At 36.3% G+C, this 24,898-nt stretch overlaps 1 protein-coding gene across 1 annotated transcript; it reads right to left on the bottom strand.

Moving 5' to 3' along the window:
- Positions 1-320: 320 nt before the first annotated feature.
- Positions 321-24,898, bottom strand: LOC111192126 (uncharacterized). Its single transcript, XM_049476757.1, has 12 exons — positions 24,823-24,898; positions 22,265-22,439; positions 19,954-20,061; positions 19,599-19,655; positions 17,974-18,096; positions 17,091-17,213; positions 11,946-12,128; positions 11,453-11,560; positions 8,457-8,513; positions 6,449-6,667; positions 4,995-5,117; positions 321-713 (listed from the first exon to the last, which is right to left on the bottom strand). The coding sequence occupies exons 2-12, from the start codon at positions 22,436-22,438 to the stop codon at positions 654-656; spliced, it is 1,335 nt and encodes a 444-aa protein (XP_049332714.1). The 5' UTR covers position 22,439; positions 24,823-24,898; the 3' UTR covers positions 321-653.

The following is a 24,898-nucleotide window of genomic DNA, read 5'->3' on the forward strand; positions in this document are numbered from 1 at the left end:
ATTCATTTTGGACTCACTTAAGCAAAACAAGCCTGGAAGACTTTCTCAGGTGGGTTTTCTCCTCTTTATTGGAGATTCTCTAAAGAAAAAAATCCTGACATTTGGCAACAGGTTCTACTGATGCTGCTCACAACCATAAGGTGCCACTGTAGCATTAATATGATCAAAATGAAGACTATGATCACTGAGTGGCGCTTTTGTACACTAATAATGCAGGGTGTTCGAGGTTCATGCTGGATTGGGAAACTCCAGCACCCCAAACCATTCCATTCACTTCTATTTATTTCTATTAACTTACTTAAATTTCAGCACTTTACTTAGTTTTCAACACGCATTGTGTTTTTATTTATGTCTACACATCAAAAGAAACAATTAATTAGTGTGTGGATAAAAAGATATGTCAGCTTACAGATATATGATAAGGCTAGATATGTATGTCAGATTACAGATATGTGATAAGGCTAAATATGTCAGGTTACAGATATGTGATAATAGATGTCGTAACATGAAAATCAATCAAACATGCCTCCTATATGAGAATACAGAAATATTTGATTTAAGAGTAGGATTACGTTTGATTATGCAGGACAGTAACATAAAGATCGTTGTGGATATACATTCTGTTCATAAGAACTCTGGGTATTGTAGTGTTTCTAACATGCAGGGCTGGAAAGGACTTCATCCAAAAGAGGCTTCTGAAGCTCCGGATCCTCCTGTAAAATCAAACCCAAAATACATAAGATTTAAATAGTCCTGAACTCCATTAAGTCATATAGAGAGTCATATAGGGTGCACTATAGAGAGTCTTACAGCATCATACAGAGTCCTATAGAAAGTTCTTTAGAGTCATATAGGGAGTCCTATAAGGAGTCATATAGATGATGCATATAAAGAGTCCTATGGCTGGTCGAATAAGAAGTCCTATATAAAGTCTATTAGCTGGTCCTATAGAAAATCATATAAGGAATTACATAGAGACACATATCGAAAGCCTTATACAGTCATATAAAGAGTCTTATAGAGCCATTTAGAGAGTCCTGTTGAATCATATAGAGAGTCCTATAGAGTCAATAAAAGTCATATAGAGTAATTTAGAGAGTCCTATAGAGACATTTAGAGAGCCCTATAAAGTCATTTAGAGAGTCCTATAGAGTCATATAGAAAGTCCTAGTCATGTAGAGTCCTTGAGTCATATAGAGTCCTATAGAGTCATATAGAGAGCCCTATTAAATCATATAGAGTACTACAGAGTCATATAAAAAGTCATGTAGAGTCCTATAGGAAGTGCTATAGGTAGTCATATAGTGAGCCATATAAAGAGTCCTATAGCTGGTTGTATAAAGAGTCTATAGGGAATTATATAGAGAGACATATAGAGAGTCTTAAAGAGTAATTCAGAGAGTCCTATACAGTCATTTAGAGAATACTATAGAGTCATATAGAGGGTCCTATGGATAGTTCTATGGAGTCATACAGAGAGCCCTATAGATTCATTTAGAAAGTACTATACAGGTGCTGGTCAACGAATTAGAATAATTTGAAATAGTGCAATCATGAAATTCTTTGAATGCATTTTTTGTGCAGAAAGCAAATCAGGTGTTCACCGCACCTGTCCTACTCGTTAGACTAATCACAGAACTCGTTACTTGGAAAAAAATTTGCTCAGCTGAGCTTTCCAAAAGGCCCATTTAGGCCATTTAACTGTGACACTGTTGTTTTATTGAATTAGAATAATGGAGAAACCGTTTCATTGAATTAGAATAAATGCTCGAATTTTTGTTTTCTGTGAAGAGTGTTCACTGTGCAGTATAAAGTCAGGGTTGAGTAGAATTTCTAAGTTGTAAAATCAATCATGGGTAAGCAGCTCGACCTCTCAACCGGAATAGTGGCTCAAATTCAAGCCCTTCGCCAACAAGGCTTGACCCAAACTAAAATTGCTGAGCAGCTCGGCATCAGCCAGTCTTCCGTCTGCAAAGCTCTCAAGAAAAACTGCAGCAAGCGCACCAACTGTTCCGGCGACCGGAAAACTTCTGCTCGCGACAACAAGCAGCTGAGAAAGATCGCAGTCAGCAACCGGTTCAAGTCCACTTCCGAGCTCACCTACTTGTGGAACAAGCAGACCGGCGCTGACGTCTCCAGATCAACCACTTACCGTCGTCTGCGCGAACTCTGCTTCAAATCTCGCCTTCCAGCAGTAAAACCGATGCTGAACAAGAAACAAATGGAGAAACGGCTGAAGTGGGCCAAAGAACACGGCGAGTGGACTGCTGAAGACGGGCAGAAAGTGGTCTTCAGTGACGAATCACGCTTCTGCATCTCCTTCGGTGACCAAGGTCCTCGTGTCTGGCTTCGTGGTGGCGAAACCTACAACCACGAGTGCGTGAAAAGATCCGTCAAGTTTCCCCAGAGCATTATGGTCTGGGGATGCATGTCTGCTCGAGGTGTAGGGAAACTCTGCTTCCTCAAGAAGACTGTCAATGCTGCCGTATATCAAGATGTTCTGGAAACGTTCCTGATTCCGACTGTTGAGGAACAGTTCGGCGAAGAAGACTTCATATTTCAACAGGATCTTGCACCGGCTCATGCGGCAAAGTCAACCAAAGATTGGTTCACTAAAAAACAGCTTGAAGTTTTGGCATGGCCGGCCAACTCGCCTGACCTCAATGTCATTGAAAACCTTTGGGCCATCGTCAAGCGGAAAATTCGCGACAGAAAGCCTACTACGCTGGACCAACTGAAGCAGAACATCGCCACTGCCTGGGAAGCTGTGAGTGCGGAAACTTGCGACAAGCTGGTCAAATCGATGCCGCGGAGACTTCAGGCAGTCATACAAGCCAAGGGGGCAGCCACAAAATACTGAGAAAGTGATGATTGTAATTATAATAAAAATTATTCTAATTCAATGAAACGGTTCCTCCATTATTCTAATTCAATAAAACAACAGTGTCACAGTTAAATGGCCTAAATGGGCCTTTTGGAAAGCTCAGCTGAGCAAATTTTTTTCCAGGTAACGAGTTCTGTGATTAGTCTAACGAGTAGGACAGGTGCGGTGAACACCTGATTTGCTTTCTGCACAAAAAATGCATTCAAAGAATTTCATGATTGCACTATTTCAAATTATTCTAATTCGTTGACCAGCACCTGTAGTCATATAGAGACCTATAGAGTCATATAGAGAATCATAGAGAGTCATATAGAGAGTCCCGTAGATTTATTTAGAGTACTATTGTCATATAAAGAAATCCTATAGAGTTATTTAGAGAGTACTATAGTCATACAGAGAGTCCTATAGAGTCATATAAAGAGTCCTATAGAGTGACTCTATAGGACTCTATATATGACTATAGGACTCTCGATATGACTCTATAGGGCTCTCTATATGACTCTATTAGAGTCATATAGAGAGCCCTATAGAGTCATATCGAGAGTCCTATAGTCATATAGAGAGTACTATAGTCATATAGAGTCATATAAAGAGTCCTATAGAGTCATTTAGAGAGTACTAAAGAGTCATATAGAGAGTACTACAGTCATATAGAGTCCTACAGTCATACAGAGAGTCCTACAGTCATATAGAGAGTCCTACAGTCATATAGAGAGTCCTATAGAGTCATATAGAGTCCTATAGAGAGTCCTATAGAGAGTCCTATAGAGTCCTATAGAGAGTCCTATAGAGTCATATAGAGAGTCCTATAGTCATATAGAGAGTCCTATAGAGTCATTTAGAGAGTACTAAAGAGTCATATAGAGAGTACTACAGTCATATAGAGTCCTACAGTCATACAGAGAGTCCTACAGTCATATAGAGAGTCCTACAGTCATATAGAGAGTCCTATAGAGTCATATAGAGTCCTATAGAGAGTCCTATATAGTCCTATAGAGAGTCCTATAGAGTCATATAGAGAGTCCTATAGAGTCATATAGAGAGTCCTATAGAGTCATTTAGAGAGTACTAAAGAGTCATATAGAGAGTACTACAGTCATATAGAGAGTCCTACAGTCATATAGAGAGTCCTATAGAGTCATATAGAGTCCTATAGAGAGTCCTATAGAGAGTCCTATAGAGTCCTATAGAGAGTCCTATAGAGTCATATAGAGAGTCCTATAGTCATATAGAGAGTCCTATAGAGTCATTTAGAGAGTACTAAAGAGTCATATAGAGAGTACTACAGTCATATAGAGTCCTACAGTCATACAGAGAGTCCTACAGTCATATAGAGAGTCCTACAGTCATATAGAGAGTCCTATAGAGTCATATAGAGTCCTATAGAGAGTCCTATATAGTCCTATAGAGAGTCCTATAGAGTCATATAGAGAGTCCTATAGAGTCATATAGAGAGTCCTATAGAGTCATTTAGAGAGTACTAAAGAGTCATATAGAGAGTACTACAGTCATATAGAGTCCTACAGTCATACAGAGTCCTACAGTCATATAGAGAGTCCTACAGTCATATAGAGAGTCCTATAGAGTCATATAGAGTCCTATAGAGTCCTATAGAGAGTCATATAGAGTCCTATAGAGAGTCCTATAGAGTCATATAGAGAGTCCTATAGTCATATAGAGAGTCCTATAGAGTCATATAGAGTCCTATAGAGTCATATAGAGAGTCCTATAGAGTCATATAGAGTCCTATAGAGAGTCCTATAGAGAGTCATATAGAGTCCTATAGAGAGTCCTATAGAGTCATATAGAGAGTCAAAAAGGAAATCCTATAGAGAGTAATATAGTTACGTAGACAGCTACATAAAAGAGTCATATGCTACACAGTAGGTTCTGTAGCACTAGGACACACTAAGAATTAATGTCTAACATCACAATTTAAAAGCTCTTAAGTTTGCCAGAGCCAGGTTTTGCCCACAATGCACCTGCCACTGCCATAAATTCCTTTTCTAGGCCTAATCTATCCCAGAATCTGTGAGTTTCTGGCTAATATCACTCAGGGTCTGTTATTTAATATTATTTATTTTGTTCTGAAACAAAATTTTGTTTATACCATTTCGTTTTCTTTGTAGTTCTTGCACAGAGCCTTCACACTCAGAACACACGAGCTGATCGTGACGCAAACCAGAAGGAAGGATAACACGAGCATCATGATGATCATTCCTCCGTAAGTCATCTGGGTGGACAGACCAATAAAATTAACAGAAGATCAGAGAAGATCAGAAGATGCAAGTAATTTCTGTGATACAATTAGTGTGTTATAATATTGTAGTGTTTTAATAACAATTCAATAAACTAACATTCCAAATGTCATGGGACAGGAACTAGTTATCACTATGGATCACTGTGCTGACCTGTGGGATGCGTGTGTTTCGGAGGTCTCCTGTATTGAATATGGATGTGATTTGTGTCCTTGTCTGTTGCTTGTCTGTTCTCAATGACAATTCTAGCCACTAGAATTGCAGGTCACGATCATTACCAACCACTTCACTGCTTTACCCACCTCAACAGTCTATTTTCACGCCTTGGCCCCATGCTGTTAAATTAGTGTAAGAGTTTAGGAATAAATCTACACTGATGGGTGTGGTGGTCTGGAAGTGAGGTGTGTTCAGGTAAATTTCTGCAGTGTTTCTCTTTTGGCGGTGGAAAACACAGGAGCGCCACTGACTGAAATTAACCTAGACACACCAACATGCACTAAATCAAGCTGTGCAATTGACTGGTATGCTATACATTGCTAACATAGAGCCCCATAACTCCAAATGGAGCTAAAAATCTATCCTAACTTGTTTTGCTAAAAGGATCATCTAACCGTCCTTTAATCCTTCTAATCTATTCTAATCCTCACCTGTCAGTCGCTTTAATAAAAACAGGTGGACAATTGTGACAGAGTTGTGACAGGGTTTGACATATAGCTACCAGCTGGTTGACACTGTGTTCTTATTTTAAGGGCACAATTTAGCTAGTTTTAGCTATCTGCATGTGTGAGTTCAAAAAACAAATAATTTTTAGCTTGCTTTAAACGTCTCTTTGGTTGTTAAGGTTGTCAAGTTTTTTTTGTTTTAGGCTTTTAAGATATAATATTAACATACACTGATACACAACAATGAGGGAAATGGTAATAGTGGTACTAATAATATAGAATAGTGCATATACCTGATTATCTGGTTCAGAGTGACACAAAACAAGGATGACATAAGTGATAATAAGATACAGTCTAATACAATATAGATTTTAACATCACTCCAACTCCCATAAATCACATCTCTCACAAGATAACACCTCACAACCTATAGAGGTGCGAATGTTCTCAAGTCGTCCCCCAATTCAACAGTTTATGGTCAATTTACCTACTGCTGTCCCATGACTTTTGGGATGTGAATGTAGACCATTATATTTGATATTTGATAGAGAGAGCATAATCAGTTTAGAAACACATCGTGTAAAAGTGCCTTGAAAGTGAATTTTATAATGTATTAGTTGTACTGAAGCTGCAGAATAAAATACCTTTAACATGTACTTGTATCTCTCACAGTTCACTTCATCTGCCGTGGTTGGGCCTGTAGTAGTCGTACCATAGCGATATCCATAGCCATATCCATCATTCCATCCATTTCGATCACAGCGGTAATTCCAAACCATACGATCCAACTCCATCGAATAATACACAATAGCAGTGACAGCCACTCCAAAACTGGCTAAATTCACCAGGATCGAAAAGCAGATCTGAAAAAAGACAAAAAATTACATCAAATAAACTGTCAAAAGACAAGATATTCTTCTTCTGTTTAAATTAACTTTTTTTATCAGTCGATAAGCCAATCAGACTATAAAGATCCATTCCATTCAGATCTTCGTGTTTGTTTAAATAATACCAGAGGTGGAAAGTAATGAATTACATTTACTCAAGTTACTGTAATTAAGTAGATTTTATGAGTAATTTGTAATATGCCACTTGTTCTTGAAAATGCTTTATGGGGGGGTCTGAACAAATACTGCCTGAAAGATCCAAATTATTATGTGGAATAATAGATCATAAAAACAATTTAATTAAAATTAACAATGTGACTTTTACTCAAAGTACATTTTAAATTGAGTATTTTTTTTACTTTTACTCGAGTAGGTTTTAGATGGGTACTTTTACTTTTACTTGAGTAGAATTTTAACAAAGTAAAGGTACTTTTACTTAATTACAATTTTTCAGTACTTTTTCCACCTCTGAATAATACAGTCCCACAGTTTAGATAAGTTCAGATAGTAACCAGGGTATCTGCATATGTGGGAAAATTAAATTTAAGAACATTTTTGGGACTTTTTAAAACCACACAGAGATAAAGTTAAGACAAATTTTGCAATAACCCAGAGTCTATGATACTGTCTTAATTCAGCCTGCTGATAAATTAGAAACAGATTTATATAATGATACATTCTGGAGTGATTAATTTAGTTAAGTGCCTTGTTTTATAGTGTATTGATAATATTATTATCCAGTCTGACTGAATTATATGTTAGAATGCTAAAAAGGTTGCTGCTTTCATACATATTTTGGTAGATTTTTTGTTACATTATATGTATTTCAAAATTAAACTAAGTTACTGTTGTTTGAAAAATAGAAAAAGATTTTCAGAGTTTATTTTTTTTTTGTTTCTACTGAATGTTTAAATTAATAAAAAAAATAAATGCCCTAATAAGTAGTGGCCATGCATTTTTTTTAACATAATGTAACCTTAGGGGCTCCATAGTGAAGTGCAGTCAGGGTTGCCAGGTCCAACAAAAATATCCAGCCCAAAGTTATTCTTAAACACGCCCTTTAGAAGCTTAAACTCACCCAATATATAAGTCTGTCACACGTTTGAAGCAAATGGCAAAACAACTATGAGTATACAACTTAGTATTGTGTTTATAAGGAATTTATTGTCAGTATTGCTATTTAGTAGTAATAGTAATTTAATTGTATTAGTTAATAATATTGTAACAGTAGTGTTTTATTAGTTCTTTTATAACAGGTTTATATCCCAGTCAGGAACCTTTAATAGTAACATAATTAGCAAAAAAAAAAGAACTGATTTTTACTTACTCAATTCTGTTTTTGCCCCCCTTCTGAACTCTCTTCTTTCCTCTTTAAAATTATTCTTTTCATCGCTTGGTAATTTCTGGTTTAATTATGATCTCTCTCTCTCTCTTGTGATCTCTCTCTCTTTCTCTCTCGAGATTCCCCCTAATTTGGCAGGAAAACCGCAAACCTGGCAACTCTGAGTGTAGTGCTGTTAAAAATTTGCGATTAGTCAGCACTAAATTTAACGTCAACTAATTTTTATAATCGACATTCATTTTGCAGACTAATCATTGAAGTCCTTGCTAAATATTGGTATCAGTGCAACACTATTATTCACACTCACACTTTATGATGTTTTTCCCTTATCACTTGTCTTTTTATTGTACATCATATATTTACAAAATATATCTTAAAATATATACCGCTCTGAGTAAATCATAGGAAGTGCACTATACTCACCAGGCATGGGCTGGGAAACCTCTTCACAAGGATGCACACAATGCCAGCTGCAATGAACTGGTCAAATAAAGATAAAACAGTAAAAAATGTGAATTAATCAGATTTGTAATCATATATTCACTCATATTTAAACAATTACGTAATTTGCATGCTGTTGAGTTAAATCTACACTTCTGATCAAAAACACCCTTCATTTTTTTCAGTGATCCACTGACTGGCAGCGCTGCATGACCCAGAAATGCCTGTTTTACTTGTTTTTTCGTTTTTAGCAAAGACTTCCTTACTGGAAACTGTACTCTTTACCACACTCTACTCTTATCTTTAATCTCTCTAAAGCAAAGATCCCTGCTGTTAAGAGTTCTAATAATCCTTCTGTGTTTCTGTATACTTTTTTAGTCATTATCAATAGATTTATGCATCAATATAAATAATAGTTATATTATCGGTCAACACTGAAAAAATTGTATCAGAAAATAACTAAAACTCCCTAAAATGACTTTCATTCAGATTAAAATGTTTACATTGAAGCTTATTCACACAAATACAGCTTTATCAGGGTTCTTGCACCACTTTAAAAGTCAAATTCAATGCTATTTACGATATTTTTAAGACCTCAATAAATGTAATTTAAGACCCAAAAATGTAGTCGTAATTTCATTGGTAGAAAATAATGTGTTGTATTGGAAATCAAAACTTAATGTTTCCCATTTGTTATCAATTTCTTTTCAATTGTGTTCCATTGTGATGCAAAACAGAGCCAACATAACATGTAAGTTAGTTAGTATGTTAGCTAGCTTGCTGCTAATGTTAGCTAGCTCTCCATTACCCTTTATTCTCTCTCTCCCGTAACGTTAGCTAGCTCTCCGTTTACCTAAGTTAAGCTAACTTGCCGCTAAAGTTAGTATGTTAGCTAGCTTGCCACTAATGTTAGCTAGCTCTCTGTTAGCCTTATTTCTCTTCCCGGTAATGTTAGCTAACTTAAAGCTAATGCTAATATGTTAGCTAGCTCTCTGCTGGACTTCTTTCCCTGGTAACATAGCATACCTCACTGCTAATGTTAGTATGTTACATAGCTCTGCGCTAATGTTAACTAGCTGTCCACTAACCTTAGTTCTCTGCCCGGTAATGTTAGCTGACTCAAAGCTAATGTTAGTATGTTAGCTAGCTCACCGCTGAAGTTAACTAGCTCTCCGCTAACATTAGTTCTCTCCCAGGTAATGTTAGCTAATTCAACGCTAATGTTAGTATGTTAGCTAGCTCACCGCTGAAGTTAACTAGCTCTCCGCTAACATTAGTTCTCTCCCAGGTAATGTTAGCTAATTCAACGCTAATGTTAGTATGTTAGCTAGCTTAATGCTAATGTTAGCTAGCTCTTTCTTCTAACCTTAGTTTTCCCTCCAGATTATATGTTTATGGTGGGCCACTGTGCTTTCCCTCTGGCATTAAACGCACCGTCTGAAAATGTAATATTTACAGCAAATTTACAGTAAATTAGGAAGCGTTTAGAGGCTGTTATTTCTGCAACAGGAGCATCTCCTAAATATTAATGTAATTTTTCTGATGGGGTTCCCAAGATTTCTGCACCTGTCTAATTTGGTTTAAAGAATTATCGCACGCTTTCTGAAATTGCTGATCCGAACAACCAATGATTTATAAAGGAAAATCATGAACATTATCAGTAGTGCCCAATCTTTTTCATGCCAATGTTTCATAATGTTTAATCACATTTAAATGGTATTATTGTATACAAATGTTTTACATTGTTTGTTAAAAACTACAGTTCCCAAGATGGACACATATAATAAATTAATCATTTTTGTGCCATATAGACCGTTTTAGAGGAATATTCATGAGCGTAGGAAGTGACGTCACTGTTCCTAGGACACTTTCGTTCAGCGGTAAACAGCGTTCAAAACAGTGGACGTAACTTTTAATTTAACATGAATGCAAACTTCACCTAATCTGAGAGTCACAAATATTTAAAATGAGGTCAAATTGTTCTTTAAACAAGTAAACTATGGAGGACCAAAAATTACATAAGTATAAATAAATATACATATGAATGTATACATATGTAAACAAATAAATGAATAAATAAATTAATGTTGAAATTAATAAATATATATATAAATGCACATATAAATGTATAAATAAATAAATATATATAAATAAATAAATACGTGCACAAATAATTGTATAGGTAAATAAATTAATTAATAAATACACTTCTTATTTTTATATTTATTTATTCATTTATATGTGCATTTATTTATGTCAACATTTATTTATTTATTCATTTATTTATTTAAACATCTATTTATTTATACTTATGTCATTTTTGGTCCTCCATAGTAAACACGCCTGCTTTCGTTTTTCACACTGCCATGCAGTTACAGTGTCCGCTCACAACTCCTCCCTCCTTCTTATCTATAAACCATGCAGAGTACGTGTTGGATAGCGTTTGACTTGATCAAACCTCACCATACACTATAGTGTTGCCTTCTCTACTACAGGAACAAATATTCCCAACTTTTCCACTGAGAAAGTAATTATATGCGCCCAAACTGCGATGCGTTTTCACTGCCTCCGTTTCAACAATCTGGGAAGCGTTTTAAATCAGAGGAAAAAAAACTTCCCTCTTAAATCCTTATCAAAAGGATCAGGAAAAGAGGTTTGATCACTTTTTACTAATTTCTGACCATATGTTTGCTCTGTTTTCGGGAGATTTGCGAAAAATATGCACTCTCATTTTGACAGCTATATACTTGAAAATAGCGCCACCGGAAGCGTAGAAGAAACAGAAATGCGCAGTAGCTTTGTTATTGTTTTCCTCATTGAAACGGTCTATAGTTTCATTGGTTTGAGAACTTCAGATTTGTAGTCAGGAAAGGTCAGGGGAAAATGGACCAGAGACCATTTAAAATCACTAACATAGACATTTGTGGACCACAATTAATTAGAAATAAGCTTAGAAAGTTTAAAAAGTCCAATCTTACCACTGCACCAATCCAAAAGCAACTATTATACAGCCACCAGGACCAGACAACACTTCTAACGATGCCCCCAAATCCCATGGTTATCACTCCAACCATGATCTGTAGAGTCTGTAGGACACAAAGATAGAGTTACATCACATTACTGTTAAAAAAAATGATAAGGAGGCAACCAAACACACAATGTAATCTAAAATAACATTAATCACATGTCCAAATGTTGTGGACACCCCTTCAAATGAACTCACTCAGCATGTCTAATCCCTGTAAAGAAGTACAGTCAACAGCCAATAGAATAGAACTCTCTAGAAAAGATATAAAACATGAACCTGTTGGCACCATGCCTAGCGTTCATGTTGTGCACTACTCAATAGTGTGCATTACTCAATAGAGAAGGCTGGCTTCACACTGGAAACTAGGCCTACTGGATTGTGCAAAAAAATTGACAGTTATAGTTTTTGTTTATATGACATATGAATAAATCATATTATCTTACCCCCAGAAGTGTGTGAGAGCTGCCCAGCTGCTGCTTCAGGCCCCCAGACACGAAGTAGAACGGGCTGCAGCACAGAGTGCCCAGAATCTGGCAGAGCAGGGGGCATCTGCTCTTGGGGTTGGAGGTCACGGTCAACACAGTGACCCCATCAGCCTTGGTCATAGTCACCGACATCTTGAAGATCTGAAAACACACAATAAAAAATAATAAACAAAATAACACTGTAAAAAAATATTATTTTAAATTGTTTTAGTATAAAATAGTGGTAATTCTAAAAAACTAAATTTTCTTAAGGGAAAATGCTGCCATACAGCCCCCTGCATGTCCCCTTCCACCAGGAAGTGAATTTAAAAACATGATTAAGCCAAAAATCTTTAAAAGTAAAAACTCCAAAAGTGAAACTTGGCAAAACAACACCCAGACTGTATAGACTGTAGATGTAACTTGTTAAACTTTGATAAAGCCTGGTAAACCTGTGTAAAACATGGTAACTCTTGGTAAAACTTGTTTAAACCTTCGTAAACCTTAGTAAAACTTGGTAAAGTTTAGTAAAACTTGCTAAATCTTGTTAAAACTTGGTAAACCTTAATTAAACTCGCTAAACCTTGGTGAAACTTGATAAAACTTGATAACCCTTGTTAAAACTTGCTAAACCTTCGTGAAACTTGGTAAAGCTTGATAAAACTTGGTAAACCTTGTTGGTAAAACATGATAAAACAATGCAAACCTTGGTAAAACTTGTTAAACATTGGTAAAACTTGTTAAATCTTGTTAAAACTTGTTAAAATGTTTAAACTTGGTAAACCTTGCTAAAACTTATTAAACCTTGCTAAAACTTGGTAAACCTTGGAAAACCTTGTTAAAACATGATAAAATGCTGTAAACCTTGTTAAAAAATTGATACATTTTGATAACTTGATAAAACTTGGAAAACGTTGTTAAAATGTATTATTTTTAGTAAAACTTGACAAAACTTGGTAAACCTTGTTAAAATATGGTAAAACATAATAAAACGTTGCAAAACTTGGTAAAACTTGTTAAACCTTGCTAAAACTTGGTAAAACTTTGTAAACCTTGGAAAACATAGTTAAAACATGATAAAACGTTTTAAACCTTGTTAAAAATTGATAAAATTTGATAAATTGATGAACTTGATAAACCTTGGAAAAACCTTCCAGCATGACCAAAGTCGAATGGAACACTAAAGCTGGCCAGGAGATGGGTAAACAGCTAGTTTACCAGAATATGGCACGTTTTCACCCAGATGACCAGCTATTCAACTACAGACACAATCAAAGAACAGCGCAGTGCATCCATAACAAACCAGCTAAAGCTAGTGCTGAAATGGATTTTTCAGAAGGCCTGTTATCTGACCAGATGACCCATAAAACTTAAAAGTTTTGGTTAGTTTACCTTTACAGGGTGTTTTTAGCCTATAAACGGTATTAACCCTCCAATTAAATCCAGTTTAGACCATTTAAACTAGTTTTTATTAACTACATATAAACATGTGGCCTTATGTTTTCCCACTTCCTTCTAGCCTAGACTTGTTTTCCATTGATGCCAGAACTTTTAATAACCTATAATTCTATATAACTGTTAGAAAATTCCACACAGCTACTATATAAACTCTTATTAAAACAATAATAAACAGACTGAGAGAGCTCACCTTGTCCCCGCAGTGATTTTATCCGCAGGTTTTCCCTCTTTTCTTCAGTCGCAGCGCGTGAAACAGGACACACTGTTTCTCTGACTTCCTCAATCCCGAACACTTTCACTTTTGATGTGCGCAGACTCTGCTGATGCAGGTCACAAACACAGGAGCTGCGTCCAGACACGTCTCCTATTAACCCTCTCCCTCTCCTGCTTCTCTCCTTTCCCAGAAGAAGGTGGAGAAATGGAGAAGAGGAGGAAGAAAATAGAAAAGGAGTAGTAATTGGGGAAAAGAGACATCTAATCCCTTTTAATAAGATCTTGACTTATCTTAATTCGTTAGTACCATCTCTCTCCCAAAACACAGGGAAGTACCAGCATTAACATAATCATAGTATAAACGTAGTGCCATTTAGCCAACTAACACAGAATCTCTTATTTACAATTGAATATCCACTATTAAAATCTTATGAAAAGCAGAGGCAGACATACAGTATATGCAATAATGTTTTTATTAATGCAATAACTACGGTGGCCGAGAAAGCCCAACGCAGTGCAAATTGAAAAGCGCTGCAAAAGCACAAAACACATCCATCAAAATTACAACACATTCGCAGCAAATAGAAAAACGCGCTGCAAATAGAAAAACGCGCTGCAAATAAAAAAACGCTGCAAATACAACCACAACACAACGGAAGTGAGTCACAACACAACGGAATTTTCCCGGGGGACCTTAAAAGATACTGTACCAGCTAAGCTGCGTCTTCAGTAACGTCTCGGACTTCACTATGTGTACAAAGGACAATAAGTGGCAAACAAGGCGTTTTGTGAAGCAGAACTTTTAATAATATGCACACAACCGTGGTAATCACAGGTAATAAACATAACTTACTTTTCAGAAGCTTGTTTGCCATTTATTGTCCTTTGTACACAGCTGGTACAGCATCTTTTAAGTTCCCCCGGGAAAATTCCAAAATACAAAACCCCAAAAACCAAACAAAAATTAAAAGAAATTAACCAAACAGACAGCATACAAAGAAAACATATGAACTTACATGCATACATATATATATATATATATATATATATATATATATATATACCTAATACACTAAATACCCAATACCTAATATAGACACTTACAACTTTAATTCTCTAAAAATCCCTTTATATCTGAACAAAACCTGCAATCTTAACAAAAATATTCCTAAATCAATCAATATTCAATCAGAAATTCAATCAATCCGGGAGCTCGTGGATCAGAATCAAACTAATTCTGTAACTTGTTGGTGATTCCCAGCCTTAATGAAAACATGAAAACAGTGCAAAAATGTTTGACTGTGTATTCTGTGAATTCTGGGCAAAGTGTTTCTAACAGGCTGGGCTGGTAAAGACGTCCACCAGGAGAGGCTTGTGAAACTCTGGATCCTGTAAAAATCAAACCAGAAACAAATTAAATTTAAACAGGCCTACTTTCAATAGCAGAAGCAGACAGTGACTCAATAGAATTTGTACTGTTAACCTAGCATATATAGTTCTATGACTAATCATCTATTACTAGTCATGCTTTATATCAGGGGTGTCCAAACTACGGCCTGCGGGCCATTTGCGGCCCGTTTGCATTTTTAGAGTGGCCCGTGAGGTATTTTTGAAATAGAATGAAAGTTGGCCCGCTGTTAAGCAGGTTTTTATAATGTGAGATTCAAAGTTTGAAGGCTAGGTGTCAGAAACGGGCAAAGAGCCAAAAACCGGCGAGATTGAAGTTGTAGCGCTCGCCAAAGAGTCTAAAAGCGGAGAGAGTGCGCAGTTGTAGCGCAGAAAAACGGGCCAAAGAGTTTAAAAGCGGAGAGAGTGCGCAGTTGTAGTGCAGAAAAATGGTCCAAAGAGTTTAAAAGCGGAGAGGGTGCGCAGTTGTAGTGCAGAAAAACGGGCCAAAGAGTCTAAAAGTGGAGAGGGTGCACAGCTGTAGCGCAGAAAAACGGGCCAAAGAGTCTAAAAGCGGAGAGAGTGCGCTAAAAGTTATCAGGAAAATGTATTATTTAAAGTGGTATATTTAATTATTTGTTTTATTATAGAGTCTGTGGCCCGTGACTTCAAATATATTTCTCTTTCTGGCCCCCAACAAAAAAAGTTTGGACACCCCTGCTTTATATGGTACCACTGTATACTGCAATCAATAAATATGGTTGAGTGTTGGTGCCTGTCTACCTCTGGATCAGGCTCCTTCTATAACCCATGTATTGTGATATCCTTCACTACTTTAGTAAGGATAAGGTGCATAGATATTTAACGTACTGTAACATATAACTGCTGTGATCATGTACAAAGTATATTTTACAGTATGTTACATATCTCTGCACCTTATTCTCACTAGGCACATTTCAAAATACCGTATCGGTACTGCACTGTCCTGTCTGGTAAATTGTCTCATCTGTTGTATTTATTATATTTATTGTAGTGTATAGTTTTATGTTGCACATTTGTTGTCTGTTTTCCCTTTTTTGTTTGTCTATTGTATTGTTGTACCATTTTGCACCATGGTTCTGGAGGAACATAATTTCGTAACACGTTTTTTCGTTACTCTGCCATCATGTCCTGTTACGTATCCCTGCACTGATTAATTTCCACCACATTGTGATTGTTTTAAATAAACTTAAGAAATAAACTTTGATTAACTATATACATTAATAGTTTAGACAATGGCAAGCTAGTTGGGTACACACTTCCATTCATTTTAGCTGCATTACTCTTTTATATCCTATTCAAATCTAACAAAGTAAACCCTATAAAACTTTTACAACTTCTAGCTACATGCCATTATCGTAAAAGTAGTTGTGTCAAATTATGTAAAAAAAAAAGTTGTATTAATCACAACAGGATTCTGTAATTAATGGTGATTGCTAACAGTTTTAATGGGTATTTAAATGTAAATAAAAAACAGTGTTATATTGCAAAATTAAATTAGATTTATAATTTTGATGTCAATTACCTAAAAATATATATATATATATATATTTAATTATAATTAAAATATATTTTATTTAAATGCTGGTACTTCACTGTTTTTTCATTGTATTTTAATACTTCAGAGTTTTTTAAATAGAAGCTGTAATGGAGGGAATAAACTGTACTGTATATACTCCATATTTACCCTTTAACAACATGAAAAAAAGAAAAGTGCCATAACGTGTGTGTGTGTGTGTGTGTGTGAGAGAGAGAGAGAGAGAGAGAGAGAGAGAGCCTAAACTTCAGCATAAATGAAATCTAATCTACATTCTGAACTCGTCAGTAAGTTATGCAGTGCTTATATCGTTAAACAACACCGCTTATGCGTCACCAAGCTCTGTAAACTTTGTCAGATTGTGTGTGATCATTCATATTGAAATACATATATACAATATATTATTTATAATAATATATAATTACGCATTAATGTTTCCAGATTAATCAGATGCGTTAATATGTTCAGTACTACTTAAAATACATCTTTACCATCATGACTCCTTTCTTCTCCTTGTACAGAACCTGCATGCTCAGAACACACCAGCTGACCGTGACACAAAACTGAAGGACGCCCAACACAATCATGGTGATCTCCAGCCCTATCTGCATCATCTATGTAGAAAAGATCAACACAGAAGGCGAAGCAATTAAACCTTCATAAGTCAAACGTGATTTGTGAAATTTCACCGTAACAATGTTAGAAAAAACACTGAAAACATTAATTAATTACCCAACAAAATTTCGACCATTTTTCTACCAATGGTTCCACCAATTTAGCTGCTACTCAGCTGTATATCCCCCATTACTAGTGATGCCACAATACAAGGAGGGTGAGGACTAGAACATGCCTCCTCAGATACATGTAAAGTCAGCCTAAGTCTAAGTAGCATCACAGCGCAGATGCCTTGTGCTGATCAACATCACCCTTGGAGTGATGTTGGTGCTCCCAGGGGAAAGAGCACCATCTACCTACCCAGAGAGAGCAAGGCCAACTGTGAACTCTCGGGACTCCGGCAGCTGACAGCAAGCTGCATGACCGGGAATCGAACCAGCAAACTCCCGAGCATAGTGGCAGCGCTTTAGACCACTGGACCACTCTGCGCCACTTCAATTAGAATTCACTTCAATTAGATTTTTTTTTTTTGGATTAGAGTCTTTAATGTCTTGTAAGTGAGGTGATAAGCTAGATGAGGTGTAAAGCAATAAAATTTACAGGGTCCTCTAAGACCAGTGATACGGTTCTTTCTTTAGATTGACTTTTAACTTATACTATTTACAGCAATCACATCCAATAAAAAATACAATGCAGGAAAATTGATAATCAACTCATAATCAAAATGTGTGTTTGTACCACAGCACCAACATTAAATACCTCCAAGGTGTCACAGTCCGTATTACAAGCAAATGGCATACATGTTAATTCTACAATGTAGAACCCAATGGAAGTTAAAGCCAGGGCAGCACTGGTGAGATTCATCAGGACTGTAAAGCCGAGCTGTAAAAGAGAAAGACAGATGGAAGCTGATATCAAGCATTTGTGGCATTTGGCTTGATGGAGAACGTTACATAAATTCAACAGAACTGTTAGCATATTACGTTTTTTCCTACTAAATTATATTGCCAAATGTAAGGATGGAGCTGCTTGGCCATGGAAACTCTCCATTCCACAAAGTTCTCTACACTCTACTGTTCTTGAGCTAATCTGAAGCTACTTGAAGTTTGGAGCTCCTATGCTTCTCAGCATCCGATGACCCCGCTCTGTTATTTTACACTGACAGAGCACAGTCACTGTCGTTCCCAGTCTCTTCCACTGTGTTATAATAATATCACTGACATTTGGCTGTGGAATATTTAGTAGTAAGTAGTGCATTTTTTACGACTGAACTTGTTGTTAAGCAGGTGCTGCATCCTATTACAGTACCACAGTGCTGGAGTTCACTGAGCTCCTGAGAGCCTGAGACCCATTCTTTCACTAATGTTTGTAGAAGCAGTCTGCATGACTAGCGGCTTGGTTTTATTATACACCTGTGGTCATGGAATATATCACAATCTGAGTTTAATGATTTGTATGGGTGAGCGAATACTTTTGCCAGTGTCTATGATTTACCAACTTGAAAACCTCTAGAATATAATCAAGAGGAAGATGGATGACCACAAGCCATCAAACCAAGCTGAGCTGCTTGAATTTTTGCACCAGGAGTGGCATAATGTTATCCAAAAGCAGTGTGTAAGACTGGTGGAGGAGAACATGCCAAGATGCATGAAAACTCTGATTAAAAACCAGGGTTATTCCACCAAATATTGATTTCTGAACTCTTAAAACTTTATGATTATGTACTTGTTTTCTTTTAATTACTTGAGGTCTGAAAGCTCTGTGCTGCATAGTTTATAAAATAAAACAATGGTCATTTTACTCAAACATAAACCCATAAATAGTAAAATCAGAGAAACCGATTCAGAAACTGAAGTGGTGGCCACACAGTTCAGAAATGGAATGTCCTATCCACCTGGAACTCACTATCAGAGCTTGGACTGAACACACTGGCCAGTGTTCAACCTCACTCACACCTCACAACTTATAAACATTTGGGCATTCCCAAGCTTCAGTCCCCTGAGGTAACACTTTACTGATCTAGTCCTAAATTCTTCCAAGTCCTGAAATCTGTATCTTATTAATGATGCACAATAAAGTGTATATCATTGCTGTCCAATGAAAAACAAGTATATCCATTTTTGACGATTTTTAGTTTACTACATAATTTGAACACACAAACTGCCTCTTACACTGTGCCAATTTTTTTTAGATAAAAGGACCAATATAAAGTCTCCAAAATGACCTAAAATAAACTCTTTTTACATTGACTTCCATTGAAAGTTCAAGCATCGACAATATACAGTAGTTTTGTTATTATTAATACTTATACTTTATGTGTTAAAGTGCTAGTAATAAAATATGAAGAAAAATTACTTCTCCCTTGAAATAAAGGCATCACTTACCAAGCACTGGCTAGGAAACTTCCCCACAATGATGCATATAATGCCAGCTGCAATAAACTTGTAAATAAAGAAAAATAGAAAGGTGAATTGGTTAGATTTCCAACTTAGAACTAAGCAGCAGTGAACAGCACTTGGGTCCATACTTGTATTTACAGTCAAATCCAAATAACAGCAGTACAAAGGAGCAAAAGACAAAAAAAAACTGAATTACAATGATATATATGAAATAGTGTGATAATAACCACTCACACATAACTGAGCAGAGAACAAACACACCAGGGGACACATACAGTCTCAGGTATAGCCATCAGTGGGTCAAATAAAGATACACTGCAGTTTAAGACATGAAACTTACCAGCCCTCCCAGTGAAATGTAGGCCTGAAAAAGCATAGTGGGCATTTCAAAGATTTTAACGATGCATGCGAATCCCACATTCATTACACCAACCAGAATCTGTAAAGCCTGTGAGAAGAGATGAGTATATTATTAGTTATTATTAATGTATTTTAGGTCAAACAAGTGCTTGAGTAAATAAAGTGCTCCAGTTTACAGTAAGCTTAGATTACCAAATTATGCTAATGCTGCTCCAGCAGTGCTAGCCGGGATTAGCAGCAGGCTACAGGCCGATAATAGTCACCTATGAACGGCAAAAGAGCTAGCAGTTAGCACGGCTAATGCTAATACTGCTCCCGACTTGGTGCTGGAGAACTAAACTGAAACTCCAGTATAACGCTGCACTTTTACTTATAGTGTGAAAAATACGGTATATAGATATTTTAGCAGTTATGAGGCTGTTTTAGCTTTAACTGATCAATTTTTAAAAATAAATTTAGAAGTAAGGCCAGCAAAGGACCGGACCCGTGTTTACATTACCAGTGTGATGTGACTGAAATTGGATTTTCTTTTTTTTTTTTCATGAAAAGCCTCGTTATCATAATTATACTAGTTCAGATCAGATTTGGATTATTTTTGTGGTTTACATTCAAAAATATAAATGAGATGTAATGAACTTTGCCTTTGTTGTATTTCCATACTGCCGCTGTTGTGCAGAATTACGACTCTTTTAAGCTGCGTTTGTTCAATTGGTTGTTTTGAATGAAAATTTAAGATTAAGTTACGTTTTTTTAATGAACAAAACCAACAGGAATCACAAGCATAACGTTGCTCATACGGTTGCATGATGTGCATGCTTGATAAAGGGCCTTGCATTCTGGCAAGTTTTGCACAAGAGATTGGAAAGATGCATAAAATCCAATCTCAAATCCAAAATCATGTTGCATGCTCACAAATTAGATTTGTATCCGGTGTGGGACCCAATTATAAAAGTGACCTAAATCTGATTTGAAACTATTAGATTTAAAATGATCACACAGCTCTGAAAAGAAAACAGATCTGCGTCACATTTTTTGATTAAACTTTTAGTTGAATCCACTTATAATAACTGAATTTAGTCTGTTGCCATTGACTGTTGCTTCTTTTCCATCCGTATTTATCACAATCTATTTGATCATGATGAGTTTTTCCCCTAGTTTCTGACACATTTACCCTCAGTGTGTAGTGATTCCCCCTGGTTACCTTAACTAAACTTTTAGATCATATCTTATGATTAATTACCTGGCCTCTATGTTGTAGGCTGTAAGAGCAAGCATCAATTTCAGAGCTGCTACAGTAACTCTGTGTTGTCTCTATGCTACACGTGCTGTTCACTCTTTGGTATTTACTTCCTCTAACTAATTTTGTGTGAATATTCCAAATTTAAATCTCTTTTACTAACCTAAGCAAAAAAATGTAAAGTAGAATTATTATAATGCAAATCAATTCACAGCGGTCTAAAGAGCTGCCACTAAAAGCGGGAGATCGCAGGTTTGAGACCCCCGCTCATGCAGCTTTGCCATCAGCTGCCGGCACTCAGAGGGAGCAAAATTGGCCCTGCTCCCTCCGGGTGGGTAGATGGCGCTCTCTCCCCACATCACTAAAAGGGTGATGTCTGCAGCACAGGACGTCTGTGAGCTGATGTATTAGAACCGAGTCGCTGTGCTTTCCTCCGAGTGCGCTGTGATGCTGCTCGGCAATGTTGCATCAGCAGCAGCTCGAAAAGAAGCGGTGGCTGACTTCACATGTATCAGAGGTGGCATGTGTTAGTCTTCACCCTCCTGGTGTGTTGGGGCATCACTAGTGATAGGGGTAATTGACGGAGAAAAATAGGGAAAAATTAGAAATAAAACTATTTTAAAAAAGAATAAAAAAATAACTGAAATTTCAGTAAACATTACTTAAAACATAAAACTGAGGCAACAAAATTCCTCAAATTATTTAATTAAATACAACTTATCCAAGTTTGTAGTGTGCAGTCACCTATTTTCCTTTCTGCTCACACCCTTCTCACTGCCATAAAAGTCACATGATCAGACAGAGTGATGAAAAATGAGTGATGATTGGATTTGTGCCACTTCTACTTGGTATGTGAAGGTAGCCTTACATTTATGAATGTGAACCGCCATGATTACGAAATCACAATTGATTAATGAGGCTTGTAATGTAAATGTAGCCTTTGTTCATAAAGTAAACTGAAGTAAACTACGGCATTAAGCTGACACCCAACTGTCATCACTAAATTACAGCAGCAATCTTAAAAAAACAAACAAACATGCAGTGTAAAACCTACCCCCAGAACTGTGTAAGTAGAGCCCAGCTCCTGCTTCAGGTTCCGAGACACAAAGCAAATCGGGCTACAGCAGATGGTGCGTAGAAGCAGGAAGATCAGTGGACATTTGCTCTTTGGATTGGAGGTGATGGTGAATACAGTCACCCCCTCAGTCCTGGCCACTGTTAGGGACATCCTAAAGATAAAAAAAATCACAAATAATCACGAATACAGTGTTAAAATCAAATTAACACAAACACACTGTAAAATAAAATAAAAAAATCCCAAAAATGTAAAGTAAGGTCAACTTAAAATGACACAGTAACTGATTAGTTCTCACTGAGTCTGAGCTTTTGCTGGGATTCTATTGCTGCCTTCAAGTCCTCCTCAGAAATTCCTACTTACAAGGTTGGAGGTCATAATTATGACTTGACATGCATTCGAGTGTTTTTTGGTCGGGTGGTAATAGACGCCATTAGGAAAATCTTTTGTTTATAATTTTGTTCTATTATCATAAAAAACAGGAGGTTTATTTTGCCCGAGAATTAGGCGAATAAGACACCCATTATTTGAGGGATGTTTTTATCCCATTAGAACCGTGAATTATAGTTACTAGACGTTTTTTCATGTATTGCTAGTGATTTTATTATTTAGCTAATAGCAACCTGCAAGTGTTTCATTTTAAGCAGTTTACAATACGAACTGTCTGCATCAATTTATTGAATTAATTTATCAATTTAAATAAATGTAATTAATTTATTGACCTCTTGTTACTGACAACCCTCCCCCCCCCCCAAAAAAAATGATTTTTCCACTGGTAAATACGAGTTTGTGGTGGAAAAAACAGCATTTCCTTTTAAATGTAACGTGATCCTCACAGTGCACTCAGCGCTAACAGGTACAATTCAGGGCACACATGAGTGTGTTGCTTGGGAATTAAACCTGTTTTACATGAATGCATCTTTAACAAACCTCAGATATGTTACAGTTCAGTGGGGGAGGTGAACTCAAATGCAGAGTTGTTGTTTTGTTTTATTAATTAATTTATTATTTTTATTATTTATCAATATATTTGATATTACTTGTGTGTATGTGTGTAGATGGTTTGCTGTACCTGGGATGGGGTAGTTGAACCGGGGTTTGAACTCCTAATCTTTGGAACTACAGCCGGGTGTGCTACCACTGCACTATTAGAGTCTGCATCAGTTCATTGAATTTATTTATCAATTTAAATAAATTAAATTAATTTACTGACCTCTTTTTACTGACACGCCAGAGTTTCCCACTGTTAAATACGAGTTTGTGGTAGCGTTCATGTGCTCCCATCTCGTAAATACGATATTTCCGACACAACTTGAAGGCAGCATAATCTCCACACTCTAAATAAGCAGCAGTTAGACAGTAGGGCCGGTCAAGAGCTGTGAAATTACACTACATGAAAACTCATTCCGGAGTAAATTTAGCTTTGCGTTCTTTTTTGGACACAGAATTGAACGTGTTTTCAGAGCTTTTTTAAAGTGGCACAACTGTCTAACTGCTTGTTTGCTAAAATACAGGATATCGAAAGTTAAAATCCTGTCAGAAACATAACCCTCCATGTTCAGGCTTTCCACAATGTGAATGTGAGTTCAAAAATATTGTCATTTAGAGCATTTATTTGTTTAAATGGCTGAAATAACAAAAATGACCTCAAAGAAAACAAGTTTATATTTATAAAGTTTTAACAGTTCAGAAATTAATTTTTGGAGAAATAATCACAGTTTTCAATCTTGGTATGGTCTCCTCCACCAGTCTTTCACACTGCTTTTGGATAACTTTGTGTGACTCCTGGTGCAAAAATTCAAGCAGTTCAGTTTGGTTTGGTGGCTTGTGATCATCCATCTTCCTCTTGATTATATTCCAGAGATTTTCAATTTGGTAAAATCAAAGAAACTCATCATTTTAAGTGGTCTCTTTTTTGTCTTCCTATTCACAAGCTGAATTGCTTGATTTTTTTGCACCAGGAGTAAAGCATAAAGTTATCCAAAAGCATTGTGTAAGACTGATGGAGGAGAACATGCCAACATGCATGAAAACTGTGAATAAAAACCAGGTTTATTCCACCAAATACTAATTTCTGAACTTTTAGAACTTTATGAATATGAACTTGTTTTCTTTGCATTATTTGAGGTCTGAAAGCTCTGCATCTTTTTTATTATGTTGTCTGTAGTTTAGTGAAGTGTTTAGTGAAGTGTTTAATATTTTTTATAATATTATTATATTATTATACTTTATATAAAAACATGTATAATATAAATGAATAATATTCTATTGTAATTAGGAATCCATTCTATGAAAACAGTACTTTCACAAAGTCTTATAATGCTTTTGAAAAACATGTACCACAACACACATCACTACTTCCTTATCCTAGCTAACCTGAATTTATCACTTTCCATTTCCCTGTTAAGGAGATTCTGTGTCCTGAAACTAGTAAGTGTGTTTTATTATGCCTCAAATATATTTTCAAATGTCAGGATATTATCAAGTAAAGCCATTAAATATATTTCTGTGAATAAGTTAAAGCTGCAGTGACTCACCTGTTTTCAGTCTGAACGCTGGAGCTCCTCTTCAGTCTCACATTCAGCACGATATCTCACAGAGTATCTCATTACC

The sequence above is a fragment of the Astyanax mexicanus genome, chromosome 1, assembly GCF_023375975.1.
Source record: "Astyanax mexicanus isolate ESR-SI-001 chromosome 1, AstMex3_surface, whole genome shotgun sequence".
In the NCBI taxonomy this organism is placed as follows: domain Eukaryota; kingdom Metazoa; phylum Chordata; class Actinopteri; order Characiformes; family Acestrorhamphidae; genus Astyanax; species Astyanax mexicanus.

Coding starts and splice junctions, on each gene's coding strand:
- LOC111192126 (XM_049476757.1), bottom strand. CDS start 22,438: ATGTCCCTAACAGTGGCCAGGACTGAGGGGGTGACTGTATTCACCATC. Junction 6,668..8,456: donor GGTTTCCCAGCCCATGCCTG/GTGAGTATAGTG, acceptor GTCTTTTTTCAG/ATCTGCTTTTCGATCCTGGT. Junction 5,118..6,448: donor GATACAAGTACATGTTAAAG/GTATTTTATTCT, acceptor CTGTCCACCCAG/ATGACTTACGGAGGAATGAT.